Source organism: Engraulis encrasicolus, chromosome 19 (assembly GCF_034702125.1).
Source record: "Engraulis encrasicolus isolate BLACKSEA-1 chromosome 19, IST_EnEncr_1.0, whole genome shotgun sequence".
Lineage (NCBI taxonomy): Eukaryota > Metazoa > Chordata > Actinopteri > Clupeiformes > Engraulidae > Engraulis > Engraulis encrasicolus.
In genome coordinates, this window is record NC_085875.1 from 29535278 (window position 1) to 29550277 (window position 15000).

Genomic DNA, 15000 nt, shown 5'->3' on the forward strand with positions numbered 1-15000 from the left:
CAGACAGCATAGCACACCTTACTCATCGTCTTCCCCTGTCCTTTATTTAAACCTAGCTGCAGAACTATGTGTCTACTGTGTGGTGGTTATTCAACTTCCATTGCTGATGTGTTGATGTGAATCATTTGCAGAGATGTACCAAATCCTGATTTTTAAGGTTCTGCCACATACCAAATCCACTGCTTAAGATGTAGCTGAATCGTAAACCGAATTCTACTCAGAGCACCGAACTCCATCAACAAGTCTGAATCAGTCCGAATCACAAAAGTGAATCTTGGATTCAGTATTTGTGAGCAATAAATTAAAGGCGCTGCCGAAAACTGAATCCGCTTCTTAAAATTTGGCCGAATCCGAAACTGAATACCGAATCCTACTCCGATCACAGAACTCCGTCAACAAGGCCGAAACCGAACCCGAATGTTTGATTGGTACATCCCTAAATTTGCGATGTGTTGATTTGAAGCCTTGAAGACAGTTGGACGTTGAATTTGTCCTCTCAATTAGCTCACCTTAGCGCTCTACTCCAGTGTTCCCCTCTCTCTTCAAACCTATTCTGCATTTAAGCCCAGCGGCAGGGCATAGCTAGGGTTATCTATACTTAGGGTTATCTACACTTACATTTGCATTAAACTTGCAAACTGCATTCATCTTCTCAGACAATGTACTGTACCTGACTGATCTTGCCGCAGTGTTCCTCTCTGCAAGATGGTCTTTCTTTTAACTCATTAAGACACTTTCTAAATTTGACGCATTATACATTTGCTGTTACCAAAATGGCAATGACCAAGTCGTAGTGTATTACTAACGCCCCTGTGTTATGTCATAGTATCGTAGTGCTATGGTAGTTCACTTTTCAATGAATATTACAGCGTCCACTGGAGGTACTGGAGGCATTAAGGGGCTACACCCAGCAGCAAGACACTATTTGGTTGTGTACGCTTACATTTCCACCGATTTGTGTTTTGTGATATCAATACAGTAGTTGGACTTTTTCATAACGGTCATTCAACCTGAATTGGCTGTGAGCTTACTGTATGTACAGTATTGAGTCAATACTATTGACTTGAAGCATTGAAGCCAGTTGAACATTGAACATTTATCCTCTCAACCAGCTCACATCACTCATCGACTTCAGCCCCCCTCCCTTCAAGCCTGTCCTTCATTTGCACCAAGCGGCAGTACACGTCTATGGATCTCCTCCGCACTTACATTTGTACTTGAGTGCTTTTTTTGTGGTCACTCAACATGAAGTGGTTGCGTGCTGATGTGCCAATTTGAAGCATTTTGTGATGTGAGATTTTTTTTGAGGCATTGAAGATGAAAAATGGCATTCATCCTCTCAGCTCAGTCAGCTGAGCACACACCTAAGTGATCTAGCTACAGTGTCCCTCTGCTTTTAAGCACGTCCTTCATTTAAACCAAACAGCAATGCATGGCTGTGCTTATCTACACTTACACCTGCAGTGCTTTTTTTGCAGTCATTCAACATGAATTGGTTGTAACCGGATGTGCTGATGTGTAGCGGTAGTGTTGAAGTTAAAAATTGCAGTCATCCAGAGCCAGTACACCTTACTGGTCATGCTGCACTGTCCCTCTCCATAACCCTGTCCTCTACTTACTACCTAACCCATGCAACACTAAACACTCTGTCTTATTTTCATATTTACATATTCATAACCAGGGCCCTAAATTAACTTTTTTTTTTCATCACCAGCCATAATGGCTAGTAGATGTTCATCTTACTGGCCAAAAATCACTCACTACGTCATGGGTCAAAGTGGCGAGTGGCTAGGATATTTCACCAGCAATTGGCCGGTTGACTGGTGTTAATGTAGAGCCCTGTTCATAACAATATTTTGGGTGTTTAACACTTTTGTGCAGAGCCCCTGTTATTACTTCACTCTCACCAATATTGTAATGACCAAGTCTTCAACATTTACTTAAAGCTCTATGTACTGCCATAGCAATGTTGTAATGCAGTGTTTCCCAACCAGGGGTACGTGTACCACTAGGGGTACGCGAGCACACTGCAGGGGGTACTTGGAAAAATGAAATTTTAACAAATATATGTAGCTTAGTTACATTGGGATGGAGAAAGCGATATAGAACTTGACTTAGGGGGTACTCATGGCACAACGAAAAGGCTTGGGGGTACACAAGACAAAAAAGGTTGGGAAACACTGTTGTAATGGGTAGTGTTTTTGCCAGAGTGAATGGGCCCGTCCGTATTTTAATGGTCAACTCATTTAACCTTAAAGTGGTAGTTCGCTATTTTAGACATTAAGCCTTGTTTGTGTGACTTCTGGGGTGAAGTAGAGATGTTCTCATCACAATTTTGACATTTGGTGCTGAACGGAGCATTTGGGTATTCAAGACTGCAGCCCCCCCACCTTTACATTGACTCCAATGAAGCACTCAAGCAATAGATCATAAAATGGCATTAAACTTTCGTTTGCAGAGACATGAAACTCACCGAGTGGTCAGAGGTGGGCAGCGATACGTTGGCTCGAAAATCACCGCGAAATACGCTTCCAGAGAAGATATATTCATTATTGTCCGTCTTCATTGATTGTATTGGTTTGACTTGTATTACTCCGCGCGACCGGAAATGGGGGTGCGTTTGTTTACGTTACTATCTATGGTTTGTATGCAAGCTGTAGTTTTTGCAGCCAGTCCCGCTCAAAGATAGCCGTTCTACCTCGCTCCTTGATGTCTACATAAACAACACACTATCGCTACCTACTGGCTGGATGTCTACTGCTATTCAACGGCGTCTGGGGAAAAATAGGTCCGCCAAATGCTAAGCAACAGTTGGAAGGCATATTTCGCTGCAATTTTCGGGTCAATTTATCGCTGTCTACCACTGACCACACGGTGAGTTCCATGTCTTCTCAAACAAAAGTTTAATGCCATTTTATAATCGATTGCTTGAGTGCTCTATTGGAGTCAATGTAAAGGTGGGGGGGCTGCAGTCTTGGATACCCAAATGCTCCGTTCAGCACCAAATGTCAAAATTGTGATGAGAACATCTCTACTTCACCCCAGAAGTCACACAAACAGGGCTTAATGTCTAAAATAGCGAACTACCACTTTAATTGATGTTGACCTGAAATCTAGCCTTCTTGAGTGAGCTGATGCGTCTGTTGATTGGCTGTCAGGTGGGTGATGTACCGCCCCTCTCCGGACGCGATTGGCTTCAGCCCGTCTCACCTGCAGAAGTTCCTGAGCGGCGTGGTGGAGAATCAGAAGCAGCCGGACCAGCGAGTCCTACTCATGACACCAGGGTAAGGAACCGGAGAGTGGTGTTTGTGCGTGCGTGTGTGTGTGCGTGTGTGTGTGTGTGTGTGTGTGTGTGTGTGTGTGTGTGTGTGTGTGTGTGTGTGTGTGTGTGTGTGTGTGTGTGTGTGTGTGTGTGTGTGTGTGTGTGTGTGTGTGTGTGTGCGCGCGAGTGTGTGTGTGTGTGTGTGTGTGTGTGCGTGTGTGTGTGCGTGTGTGTGTGCGTGTGTGTGTGTTCTTATGACTCAGAATACACACTCTCATGTGTATACCCTGACTCACATCCACACAAATAGTTTACTTCCTCATTTTTGCCCACATTTTAAAATGGATCCTACACAGACCCCAATTTAGCAGTTGCAAGGTTAATCAGACATGATTTAGGCGTTGAGACATGACCACATTGACCACAAGTGATTGTCAGTGACAATTTGTCACACATGCGCACGTGCATGCACACACGCGCGCGCACACAGACACACACACACACACACACACACACAGACACACACGACCAAATGTATCCTCTTGACAATAAGGGGGTCAGACACATCTTATTAAGTGCGTGCTAATTTATGTCTTGGCTTGTGTGTTGTTACTACACTACCTCCAGGATAGGTCAAACATAGAGGTCTAGAGGACAGCTTTCAAGCTCAGGATATTTAACGATAGCTTACCGTACGTTAATGTGATTTATTACTAAGTGCCAACGGTTGTAATTTTGCTGTGATTCAGTCAAGGGCTATCCATTTTGGAGTTGTTAAAAATCAGGCAGGGCAAACAAACCGTGTCCCATAAGCGGTGTAATCTTCCTTCTGGAGTGACATTTTATAACCCAGGCCACCATAATAAAATAAGCTCCATCGACTCGGCCCCAAAGATAATACATTCTCATCAGGATCATCTTTTCCTCGCAGGCGTAGAGGTTTTCTGGAAAGATACAGGTATTATTGAAGGCTTAATAATAATCAAGCGGCGCTGTTAAGTCGTGTCTCCTGCCCTGGGAGAAAGATGTTCGCAGGGGGGTGCTTAGAATCGCCTGATGCTTAAAAAGTTCAGATGGGGAGATGTCCCCATTTCCCACTTCTTCTCAACTTAAATAATTGAGTTCAAAGATACTGTACATGCTAGCTTGGAGGGACAAGTAGTGTCACCAGAATCAGAAAATGTCTGGACAAACAGAACGCAATTATTTAACTTGTGTGGAGGTGTGACATGAGCACATTTCCAGAAATGCTGGGTTGGTCCTTTAAGAGTACTTAACATGTTGGTGGTCAAGCCATGTTTCCCAAAATCAGAATTAAATGGACAGCAAGGTGTTTTTCCTGGCTAAGTTAAAATTAATTTATTTATGTGAAGGGCATTACACATTAGTGAATATTGATGTAACTGTCCCTGACTATGACCTAACCCTATCAGGCACTGTGGTGTAGGTTTTACTTTTTTTTTTTAAGTTATAAAGGCCCTACACTTATATGGTCTTCATGGACTTGTGCATTGTGACAAAGAAAATGTCTTCTTCAGCTTCCTTGTAGATTGATTTGCAGTTTTCTTTCTGCAGTTTGATGACACATAATTTCAATATCCATAATATAGAATATATATATTCATAATTTTTATATTATCAATGTCAACACTCTGTGTCGGTTGTAATGATTTCTAATGTGGTGTGTGTGTGCGTGTGCGTGCGTGCGTGTGTGTGTGTGTGTGTGTGTGTGTGTGTGTGTGTGTGTGTGTGTGTGTGCGTGCGTGCGTGCGTGCGTGCGTGCGTGTGTGGACAGGTACACAGATGTGCTGGAGGTGGTGCAGTGTGTGCTGTGTCATCCAGACCCTGTGGTGAGGGCCAGTGTGAGGATCGGGGCCGTGACCACCTGTGTCAACCCCCTCGTCTCCTACATGGAGCACAGGTCTGTACCAGTGGACCGCATTACCAGAGAGAGTAGAGAGAGAGAGGTTCCATTGGCCCATTGTTTCCTGGTTCTATTATGGCCCCCCTTAGGCAGACCTAGGCAGACCTAAGGATTGTTCTATTCATTGTAGGAGCATTATGACACGCCCCTTTAGGCAGACCGGAACCTGGTCGCGTTAGGTGCCCATAGAAACCTATTATGTTGGCATATCTCTATAGAATATCTCTGGTATTACTGTATGTCTTTTTTTTCTAACTGGTTAATAAGTGGTTAATCAGGAATTGCTGATTTTTTCAACCTTGGTAATATGTGTTTTTTTGGGGGGGTTTTTGCTTGTCAGCTATAGTGTGTTTAACCCTTCAGTCGAAATACCCACGTCTGTCTTTAACCTTTGTAACGCCGCATTATGTAATAACGGTGCAATATGTAATAATGTAATAAATTATTACATAATGCGGTGACAATCGCCGTATTATGTAATAATTTACGCATTTCGTAATAGATTTCTTGAACGCATTTCGTAATAACTTTTTTCTTATCTTGTAATAAATTATTACAAAATGCGAAATTTATTACGGAATGCGGCCGCAACTTTTTTTTTTGATGGAAATGTAATAACATGGTGCATTATGTAATAATCTATATTGATATGTTTTTTCTGCACTTGGATTCAGTAGGCACAGCACACACACATAGTCTCAGTGACATGGTAGTCACTGCCCTCTCTCTCTCTCTCTCTCTCATTCTTCTCAGTTCTCAAACTGCTCGAGAGTCGCGAATGATGCGGTTAAAACCGTTAAGAAATCATTTCACAACTTGTTGCGTGCAACGAGTCCAGCGAATGTCTCGCACTTTCTGCTACATTACATCAATTTACAGCGACATTAAATAGGCCATGTCTAAACACTTCACGAGGTGGTGAAAACGTGTCTTGCACTTGCGTGGGTCTGTGGCGCGGATCTCGAAAGCGGAGGAGTGTGTGTGTGTGTGTGTGTGTGTACGCACGGAGACAAACCTGGCCCATATTGATCTTAAGCCCATCTTGGCTCTTTGGAAATATTCTTACCATTACAAAGGTTATTTTAATATTTTCCCCCAAACGACATGAATCAAATCCCAGGAAAAGACCAACCATTATAAGTGACTCGTGGGGAGCTGTCCATGCTGGTGGTGCTTAATTTTTCCCGATATTTGCCCGTGGAGTAGTGAGTCCTTTATGTCTGCCTACATGACCTTGCGCGCCAGGGTCTGACCATGGTGCTTTTTGCCCGTGGAGTAAGGAGACTTTCTTCTTGCAAAGCAAGAAGTCATAGCACCCGAGAAAAATGCCACTCTTGTTAAAAATTACATAGGTATGCTTATGTTGTAACGTTGCCACCGACACTGAATTAAAGATTTTAAAATTTGTTTGTTGGGCGCCAGCAGCCGTCAGACTGCGGTCGGTTTAGCAAGCGTCTCAATCCCAAACATGAATTAACCAACAGTGATTTGAATGCAACTGAATGACTGAGAAACACCAGAAATGTCTTTTGTTATTTTTAGTGCACTTCACGAAATTAGGTTACATACAACACATCTTTCAACACATAATTAAGACATAGCCTACACGACATAACATAGGCCTAAATGTCCTGAGATGATGAGGTGTTTGTGTAGTGCGTGTGTGCAAATGGTGTATGCGCTTGTGGACATGGAGATGATGTTTAAAGGGGGCGGATGAGAGCTGCAGCAGCGGGGGTTGAGAGTGAGAGAGAGAGCCAGGTGCGCAAAGACTAGCGCTCATTATCCGTCCTCTTGGTCCGACGTTATGCCCTCGCCCAGATCTGGTTACGACCAGACAGCAAGGTGGCTTTGGGGATATCTCCAGGTCTGCACTGAACAAGGCCTCTTGGTGACAACGCCACCAACTCTGTTGTTGTAGCGTCCTGGTCCCAAGGGATTTACTTGTCGCAGACGAGATTCCTTTTCACCCACGTCGTCTTCAACCTTTGGGAGCGCACCATTCCAGTGCTTTAAACGGCAATCAAAGAAACGCTTTCTTCGTGGCGCACACTCTGGGTCCCACTCTGGTAATCCACTGCGTGTGTGTTGATTGTAGACAGTCTGGCCGCCATTGAGCTTGAACTTGGCTTTATTTATAACCACACCCCATAACTAGAGAGTGGCAAGGTGGTGTGGGCAATGTAGGAAACGCGCTGCGCTGGTCCAGAAAGAGAGCGAGATGCGGGTTCCGTTACAATGTTCTATTTTCAATTTCAGTCCACTGTTCAGTAGGCCTATTAGGCTGCAATCAAATTCAATAGCCTATGCTCATCCACATGCACGTGAAAAACAATAACCCAAGCGACGGGACTAATTCGATTATATTCCTTCCAAAAATGTCCGAACGTCACAAAAATCAGTTATTTGCATTGTCCGTAATTATACCAAACAAAAAGGTATATATAGAAGAAATCAAGTCTTCAGTTTCGATAATCCACGTTACAAATCCTCAACAACAGCAAGCCATTCCTTCTCTGCTATGAGGCAGGCAACGGAACAAGTGCAGACAGTAGGCTATGCTATATGACCACGTTGATGCTGCACGGCTTGAAAGGATTCTGTCTAAATTAAATATCTTGGATAACCTATATAGACCTAGGCCTAACTAGATTAGTTGCAATACAGATTCATTTTCTATAGCCAGAAGTTTTCCGTTGGACTGACGAAAGCGAACACGATCAAGCTTGCAACTTCTTTCCCTCATGCGCTGTCCGTCAGCACCACCTGTCATTAGACGTCCGATTAGCTTTCATTACGTGCTGAGGGAAAAACTCTCGCCATTAGGCCTATGTGCTGTTGCACTGTTGTGAGGGATAACACCAAATAATTTAGATAAAGGTCAGAACATTATTTTGGCATTATTATTATTATTATTATTATTAGGCCTATTGGGCCTATTAGGCCTATCATTATTATTCCCTATTGCCCAAGAAAACAAGACGACCCCTTTTTGGCTGTGCCTGTGGCTGATGGCACACCAAACGCACCCTTTTCTTTCAAGAATGTAAATAGGAATTCCTCCTCTCATTCTTGATGAAAATTGTATGCTTTCGGCTTCATCAGCGCTCGCACTTTCAACTGTAAGCCTATTGCACGCGAGTCTCTCTGTGACGGCGCTCAAAGACGATAAGCAGCATTTTGGAAAATAACCATGTGACACCAGGGGAACGCTGTGGTGAGCCTATCGCAACGGAATACAGACGCAAAAATATGAACGCCAATCTGTTAGACTCAGTGCATTTCAATTAGGCTTATTTAGCCTATCATTCAATTTCATTCCTCCTGCCCAAAGATCGACTAGGGTTGGTGACCCCCTGGTCTAGATAATGTTCATTATAAATAGGCCTAGTTATAACAATAGCAAAATAGCCTATTGGAATTTTAATTTGAGATTGTTCTTTCACTGTAATGGAAATGTAAGAACACAGGGCAGTGGATAAAAAGCAACTACTGGACAGATCTCTCTCGTGCCATCCACCAGAGGATGTGGCCAGAGGCTTAAGCAAGATTCGCAAACACATATTGGTCAGTATACTATAGGCTATAGAAGAAGTTTCATGTGGGTAACGTGCTTCAATCAGGCCTAGTTCATTCGCCACGGATCTCAGCACCACATGCGCGGACAGCTCCTACCGAGAGCAACTTTTAAGTGATCTTTAGCGCTGTGCACGCGAGGTCACCCAGGCGAATGAACGCGTCCATGGCGGTAGGCCCCCCCCTACCCTGTAGGCCTAGGCTACTAACCGGTCAAATATATCAGAAACATTCAGCAGGCCTAACACACACGTTGGACGCCTTAAGAGCAAATAGGTCAAGCAAAGGCCTATCGGAATGGCGGTATCAAAAAAGTGTCAGTAGCCTATGGCGGTTAGTCTCCCCCCTCGCCTATAATGAGGGATCAGCCGTCTACACAAGCCTTGACATTTCACTATAAAGAGTTACCACAAATTCTTCTGAGATCAGATTTTTTTTGTTTGTTATCAAAATTAAAAAGAAGCCCCTACCTTTATATAGGCTATCTTGCCTCAGGACTGTTGCAGTACTGTGAAGGATGCCATGATCCAAGTGCGAATGGATTTTGAGAGGTGTGCGACCGTTAGTAACGTTCTGGAATTCTATCAAGTCTATCAAGTCTGGAAATACCACGCGCGGTTACCAGGGACAGTGGTTAGCAACGGGCCGGGCTATATGGTTGAAACTGCGATAAACATGAAAGTATCGCTTGCTTTATTTATAATGTTGGTCTTTCTGAAAGTGCAGCGGGAAGCGACACTGCTGTACTTAATCTTGCGCTTATGGGCAAGTGCGTAACAGCGGCACTCCGACGCGCTGTTGTCACCAGTTCACTTAAAACACTTCACAAACAAGAAAGAAGTCTGTGGATGAGAGTACGAAGCCAGGGTTGGTGGGAGAGAGTTGTTCTGCAGGAATTCAGCGACCAATATGGCGTTAAAATGTTAGGATAACCAGAGCTTCATTGTTAAAATGGGCCTATGTGACACGCTTGCGTCACAAACAACCAAGTGGAATAGAGTGTATACATGGACCATCTGATCGGACTACACCACCTCTTCTAGTCCGATTAGAATTCTGATCCGATCAAAGAAATCTAGTCCAATCGGGCCGTATACAAGGGAATTCCTGATCGGAGTAGAAAAATATCCATATTCTAATCGGATCAGAAGCGCCCATGTATAGGCCTACATACTACCTGCCAGTTCCCAGCAATGGGGAAATATCGGGAAAAATTAAGCACCACGAGCTTGGACAGCTCCCCACGAGTCACTTGTAATGGCTGGTCTTTTCGTGGGATTTGATTCATGTCGTTTTGGGGAAGATTTTAAAATAGTCGCTATTTCTAAGTAGCCTTTGGAATGGTAAGACTATTTCCAAAGAGCCAAGATGGGACTTAAGATCAATATGGGCCAGGTTTGTCTCCGTGCGTCAGCGGACACACACACGCGCGCACACGCACACACACACGCACACACACACACAAACACACACACACACTCTCTCTCTCTCTCTCTCTCTCTCTCTCTCTCTCTCTCTCTCTCTCTCTCTCTCTCTCTCTCTCTCTCTCTCATCATTATGTGGTTACTGTGTAGTAGTGGATAGCCCACTCGCACCGTGGACCACAACTGGTTTTTGTGAAGAGCCCCTGGTCAACTGGTCACGCAGGTTTCTCCTGCGCTTACGAGATCCACGCCCTGAGACAGACCCACGCAAGTGCAAGACAAGTTTTCACCACCTCGTGAAGTGTTTAGACCTGGCCTATTTAATCTAGCTGTAAATTGGTGTAATGTTGCAGAAAGTGCGAGACATTCGCTGGACTAGTTACACGCAACAAGTTGTGAAATGATTTCTTAACGGTTTTAACTGCATCATTCACGACTCTCGAGCAGTTTGAGAACTGAGAAGAATGAGAGAGAGAGAGGGCAGTGACTACCATGTCACTGAGACTATGTGTGTGTGCTGTGCCTACTGAATCCATGTGCAGAAAAAAACATATCCATATAGATTATTACATAATGCACCATGTTATTACATTTCCATCAAAAAAAAAAAGTTGCGGCCGCATTCCGTAATAAATTTCGCATTTTGTATTACGAAATGTATTACGAAATGCGTAAATTATTACACAATGCGGCGATTGTCACCGCATTATGTAATAATGTGTTACATTATTACATATTGCACCGTTATTACATAATGCGGCGTTACAACCTTTCAGTCCGAATGAAAACAAAATGTCATTCAAAATTTCTATTTTTTTCCCCACTTGGCTTGCTATCAATGAAACATACTCTTTCATGCTTGTGTCAGCGTGCAAAACAATTATTGCTGCAAAGCGTGCATCTGAAGTGACTGCTGCGCTAATATGGCAAAACAAATGGGATGATCCCGATAATGAAATGAATGGAAGCAAATGATATGGTAATGTATGGTGTCCTGTGTAGTCTGCGGCCTGCCTGCCTGCCTGCGAAGGAAGCACTGCACTGCACTGCGCGGCGCGGCGTGTTAATGAGAGAGAGGGCTAATATTATAATAATGAATGCGGACCTAATGAGCCTGGATTAGTTTCCATGCTGCCTCTGTGGCACCGCGCTGCCTTGATCCATTTGTGTTCACGCTGATATGAAATTCTTCATTCATTTGGCATTCATCCTCATACAGTGAGAGAGTAGCAGTCATTCTTATACATGGGTTCACCGTGTTTATAAACACAATGTTGTGAAGAGGGACAAGACACTGGCAGCCAACCACCTGAGCTAATTTTTTGACCGACAGCGGTTTCCAACAATCAGAGGTTGAGTTGTGCGCAGCTAGTGTCGCGCAGCCACGAGTAAACAAACATTTAGAACCCATGTATATCAAGTGTTGTCTTTCAGTTATATGTTGTTTGTTTATGTATTCCAGGGTTGACCCAAAGTTCAGTATGATGCTAAATCAGTGTTTCTCAGCAGGGGTGCCAGGGCACCCTGGGGTGCTGTGGGACCCCCTCAGGGGTGCCGCGGAAACGTGGCTGATAAATAAATTATGTAATATAATACATATTCGTCTAAATTGATAAGTTAATGCTAGTCAGTGGAATCTTTCATCTGCCATTTATGCACAATAAAGTAAATATAGGTCGCCCCAGTCAGCTGCAACTTCGAACGTAGGTCGTGTGACGTCTCCAAATGTGTTACTTTTCTAAGCTTTTGTGGTATCGGATGCGATGCCATGTTACGGCTTGTTGGTTTGGGGTGCCTTGAAATTTTTCATGAACTGAAAGGGTGCCTCGACTAAAAAAAGGTTGAGAAACACTGTTCTAAATAACAAATTAATTAACAAGGTGTCATTGTAATACATGGTCCCTGTTTTAGTGTATCTATGATCAGTGTCATCTAATGCATTGTACGTACATGTCTACCAGCCAACATTACAAGTATTTTGTCTGAAATGAGGTTCAACTTGGTATTGACTCAATAACCCATTCTTTGTCCAGCGACTACTGCAAATGTTTTGCTTCCTCTAATTAGGAAAATCATCATCTTTATACTTCAGCATGTTCGACTGGGCATTATGGCAACTATGAGAACATTTTTATTTTCATCAGTAGTGCTGTTCCCAAAATGACTGTGCTTAGCCTTTGAAGGGTAGCATAATGCATAATAATAATGATTAATAATCGGCTACAGGATGATCCTTGGGAACAATAGAGTTGCACGTAGTACTGTTGTTGTACTGCGGGATGTCCATGGGAGTCGGATATTAAAACACACCAGCAGAAGCGCGCCACACCACATCAGAGTCATGCTGGGTCTCCATGTGGTCTTGTGACAGTGTGTGTGTGTGTGTGTGTGTGTGTGTGTGTGTGTGTGTGTGTGTGTGTGTGTGTGTGTGTGTGTGTGTGTGTGTAACAGAGAGCAGTGTGTGTGTCATCCTAACCCGTCTGTCTCTGTCTGTGTGTGTCTGTGTCTCTTCCTCAATAGGTTCTTCTTCCCCAAACTCCTGGAGCAGTGCAGCCAAGGTCAGTGAGCCACCCACACCCAAATTCAGAGAGTGTGTGTGTGTGTGTGTGTGTGTGTGTGTGTGTGTGTGTGTGTGTGTGTGTGTGTGTGTAAGTGTGTAAGTGTGTAAGTGTGTAAGTGTAAGTGTTGTGTGGGTCCGTTCGAAGAAATATATAATATTGGTCATCTGTTCTCGATTGGGCATCATGTACACTCATTTCTGTCCTGTTGGTCTTACTGTAGCCTGGAAAAGTGTGTTTGTGTGTGTGTGTGTGTGCGTGTGTGTGTGTGTGTGTCCTCCACCAAGTCCCACATGAGGCTTAGTCATTGCTAAGGAGTAGGAGTCGTCGGAGGAGGAGGATGGGCAACAACATCGATTTGTACTTGATACTCTGTGGGCTCTCTGGCTACCATCTCCTATCTAGCTGGAGGCCAAAAATGAATCTCAGGCAGCTCCGACTACACCACAAAGTCATTTGAAGGTCACCGCTGAGCATTCTCCACAGAGTCTCTTTAGAGTCACCCTCTCTTCAACTCTCAACACAGTACACTTGGCAGTGCTGATTTTCTGTAACACTTAGGGAGCAGGACCAGATAAGCTCTACCTGTAATTATATAGAATAGTGTTGAATAGTGTCTTAATGGCGAATTAACTCTTGTTCAAACCTTGAGCAATTTTAACCTCTTATATACGGTACCTCTTCTATATGTTTGGTCTTCCTCTGTTGTGCTCTGTGTTGAAATAACACTGCAAGAGTTACTGTCATTTGAAGGTCATATAGAGCAACGAGATGTCCTCTGCGGTCCTGCACTGTAGTTAACTATCTTGCGCATCAAAGAGACTTCTAGGTAAAGCAAGAAATGGAGACTCCCTGACCCAGTCATATGTGGAATGTTTATTTTTATTGAATATCAAAGCCTCAACACAATAGATGAGTGTTTTAACGTTTGCCATAGTTTCTTCAGAGTCTATCATTTGTCAAGTCTAGAGTCAAAACAAAGTTGAAACGTTTGTCCATGATGGCACGCACAATTAGGAGACTCTGACCGGATACCATGTTTCCTTCACTGCACCATGCAAGGTCTTTGCAAAGTTTTGTCAATCTCCATTGATCGCCCACACAATAACACCTTGGATGTCCCATTGAAATCACACGGTATTAGTGATGCACGATATATTGGCATTAACATTGGTATCGGACTATATTTTACATTTTTCGACATATTGACATCAGTCCAATGTGTAGAAATGGCACAATGTTAACGCTGATATCAATGCATCCCTACATGGAGTGTGCATAAAACATTTATAGAATATTTATTTCTCATCTTGAGTTGCCTCGGAGAAGCTCTCTTCGATCTGAAGGTCACCCTGAACATTCCTGCCCGCATCCTGCCTCTTCTCTTGGCTGGTCTGTTGAAAAATAGCCCTGGCACTTAAATAAAAACAGAACACAGGTAGCCTTAATTTAGCACTTAGTGTCGGAGTGCATATTGTGTGTCTGTCTGTCTGTCTGTCTGTCTGTTTCTGTGTCTGTCTGTGTGTGTGTGTGTGAGAGAGAGAGAAATGGAGAAATAGAGAGTTTGTGTGTGTGTGTGTGTGTGTGTGTGTGTGTGTGTGTGTGTGTGTGTGTGTGTGTGTGTGTGTGTGTGGCCACTGCACTGATGCTGTGAGTGTGAACCAAAACAGCAGCAGACCAGAGTGGTGCAGTGCCGCAGCCAGCCGTCAGATTAATAATACGCTCGTAAATCCCCACCGACCGAAAAAAACACTCTCAGGAGTCCTACCCACCAATGCGGCCAAGTCTACCCCTACACACACACATGTAAATTCATATACACGCATGTAAATCCACACACACACGCACACACCGAAACACACACACCCGTGCACAGGCACCTGTAAAATCAAACGTGAAAAATGACCTTGCACTCACATCCGACCAAAACATTCAGACAATGGCAGTATAATGTAATTAACAGGAATTAGATTGATATTACCAGTAGATGAGCGTTAAAAAAAGAGTCTGGTCCTTTCATTGATTAACATGATGAATTAAATTGGATTGTGTGTTTATTACAAGGAGCCTCATACCTTAGGTACTTTAGCCCCCTCTCTCTCTCTCTCTCTCACACACACTCTCTTCCCCTCCCTCTCTCTCTCTATCTATCTCTCTCTCTCTCTCTCTCTCTCTCTCTCTCTCTCTCTCTCTCTCTCTCTCTCTCTCTCTCTGTATAATTCTGTGAAACTGCAGTGATAAATTTGGCCGTACTTC

At 43.7% G+C, this 15000-nt stretch overlaps 1 protein-coding gene across 1 annotated transcript in view; it reads left to right on the forward strand.

The window, feature by feature from the left end:
* Nucleotides 1–15000, forward strand: part of dnaaf9 (dynein axonemal assembly factor 9) — a 94887-nt gene that overhangs the window by 63091 nt on the left and 16796 nt on the right. Inside the window, exons 27-29 of the mRNA XM_063184065.1 lie at nucleotides 3159–3284; nucleotides 5058–5183; nucleotides 12707–12744. Of these exons, the coding sequence (XP_063040135.1) occupies nucleotides 3159–3284; nucleotides 5058–5183; nucleotides 12707–12744 (290 nt within the window). The remainder of the gene's footprint in view (nucleotides 1–3158; nucleotides 3285–5057; nucleotides 5184–12706; nucleotides 12745–15000) is intronic.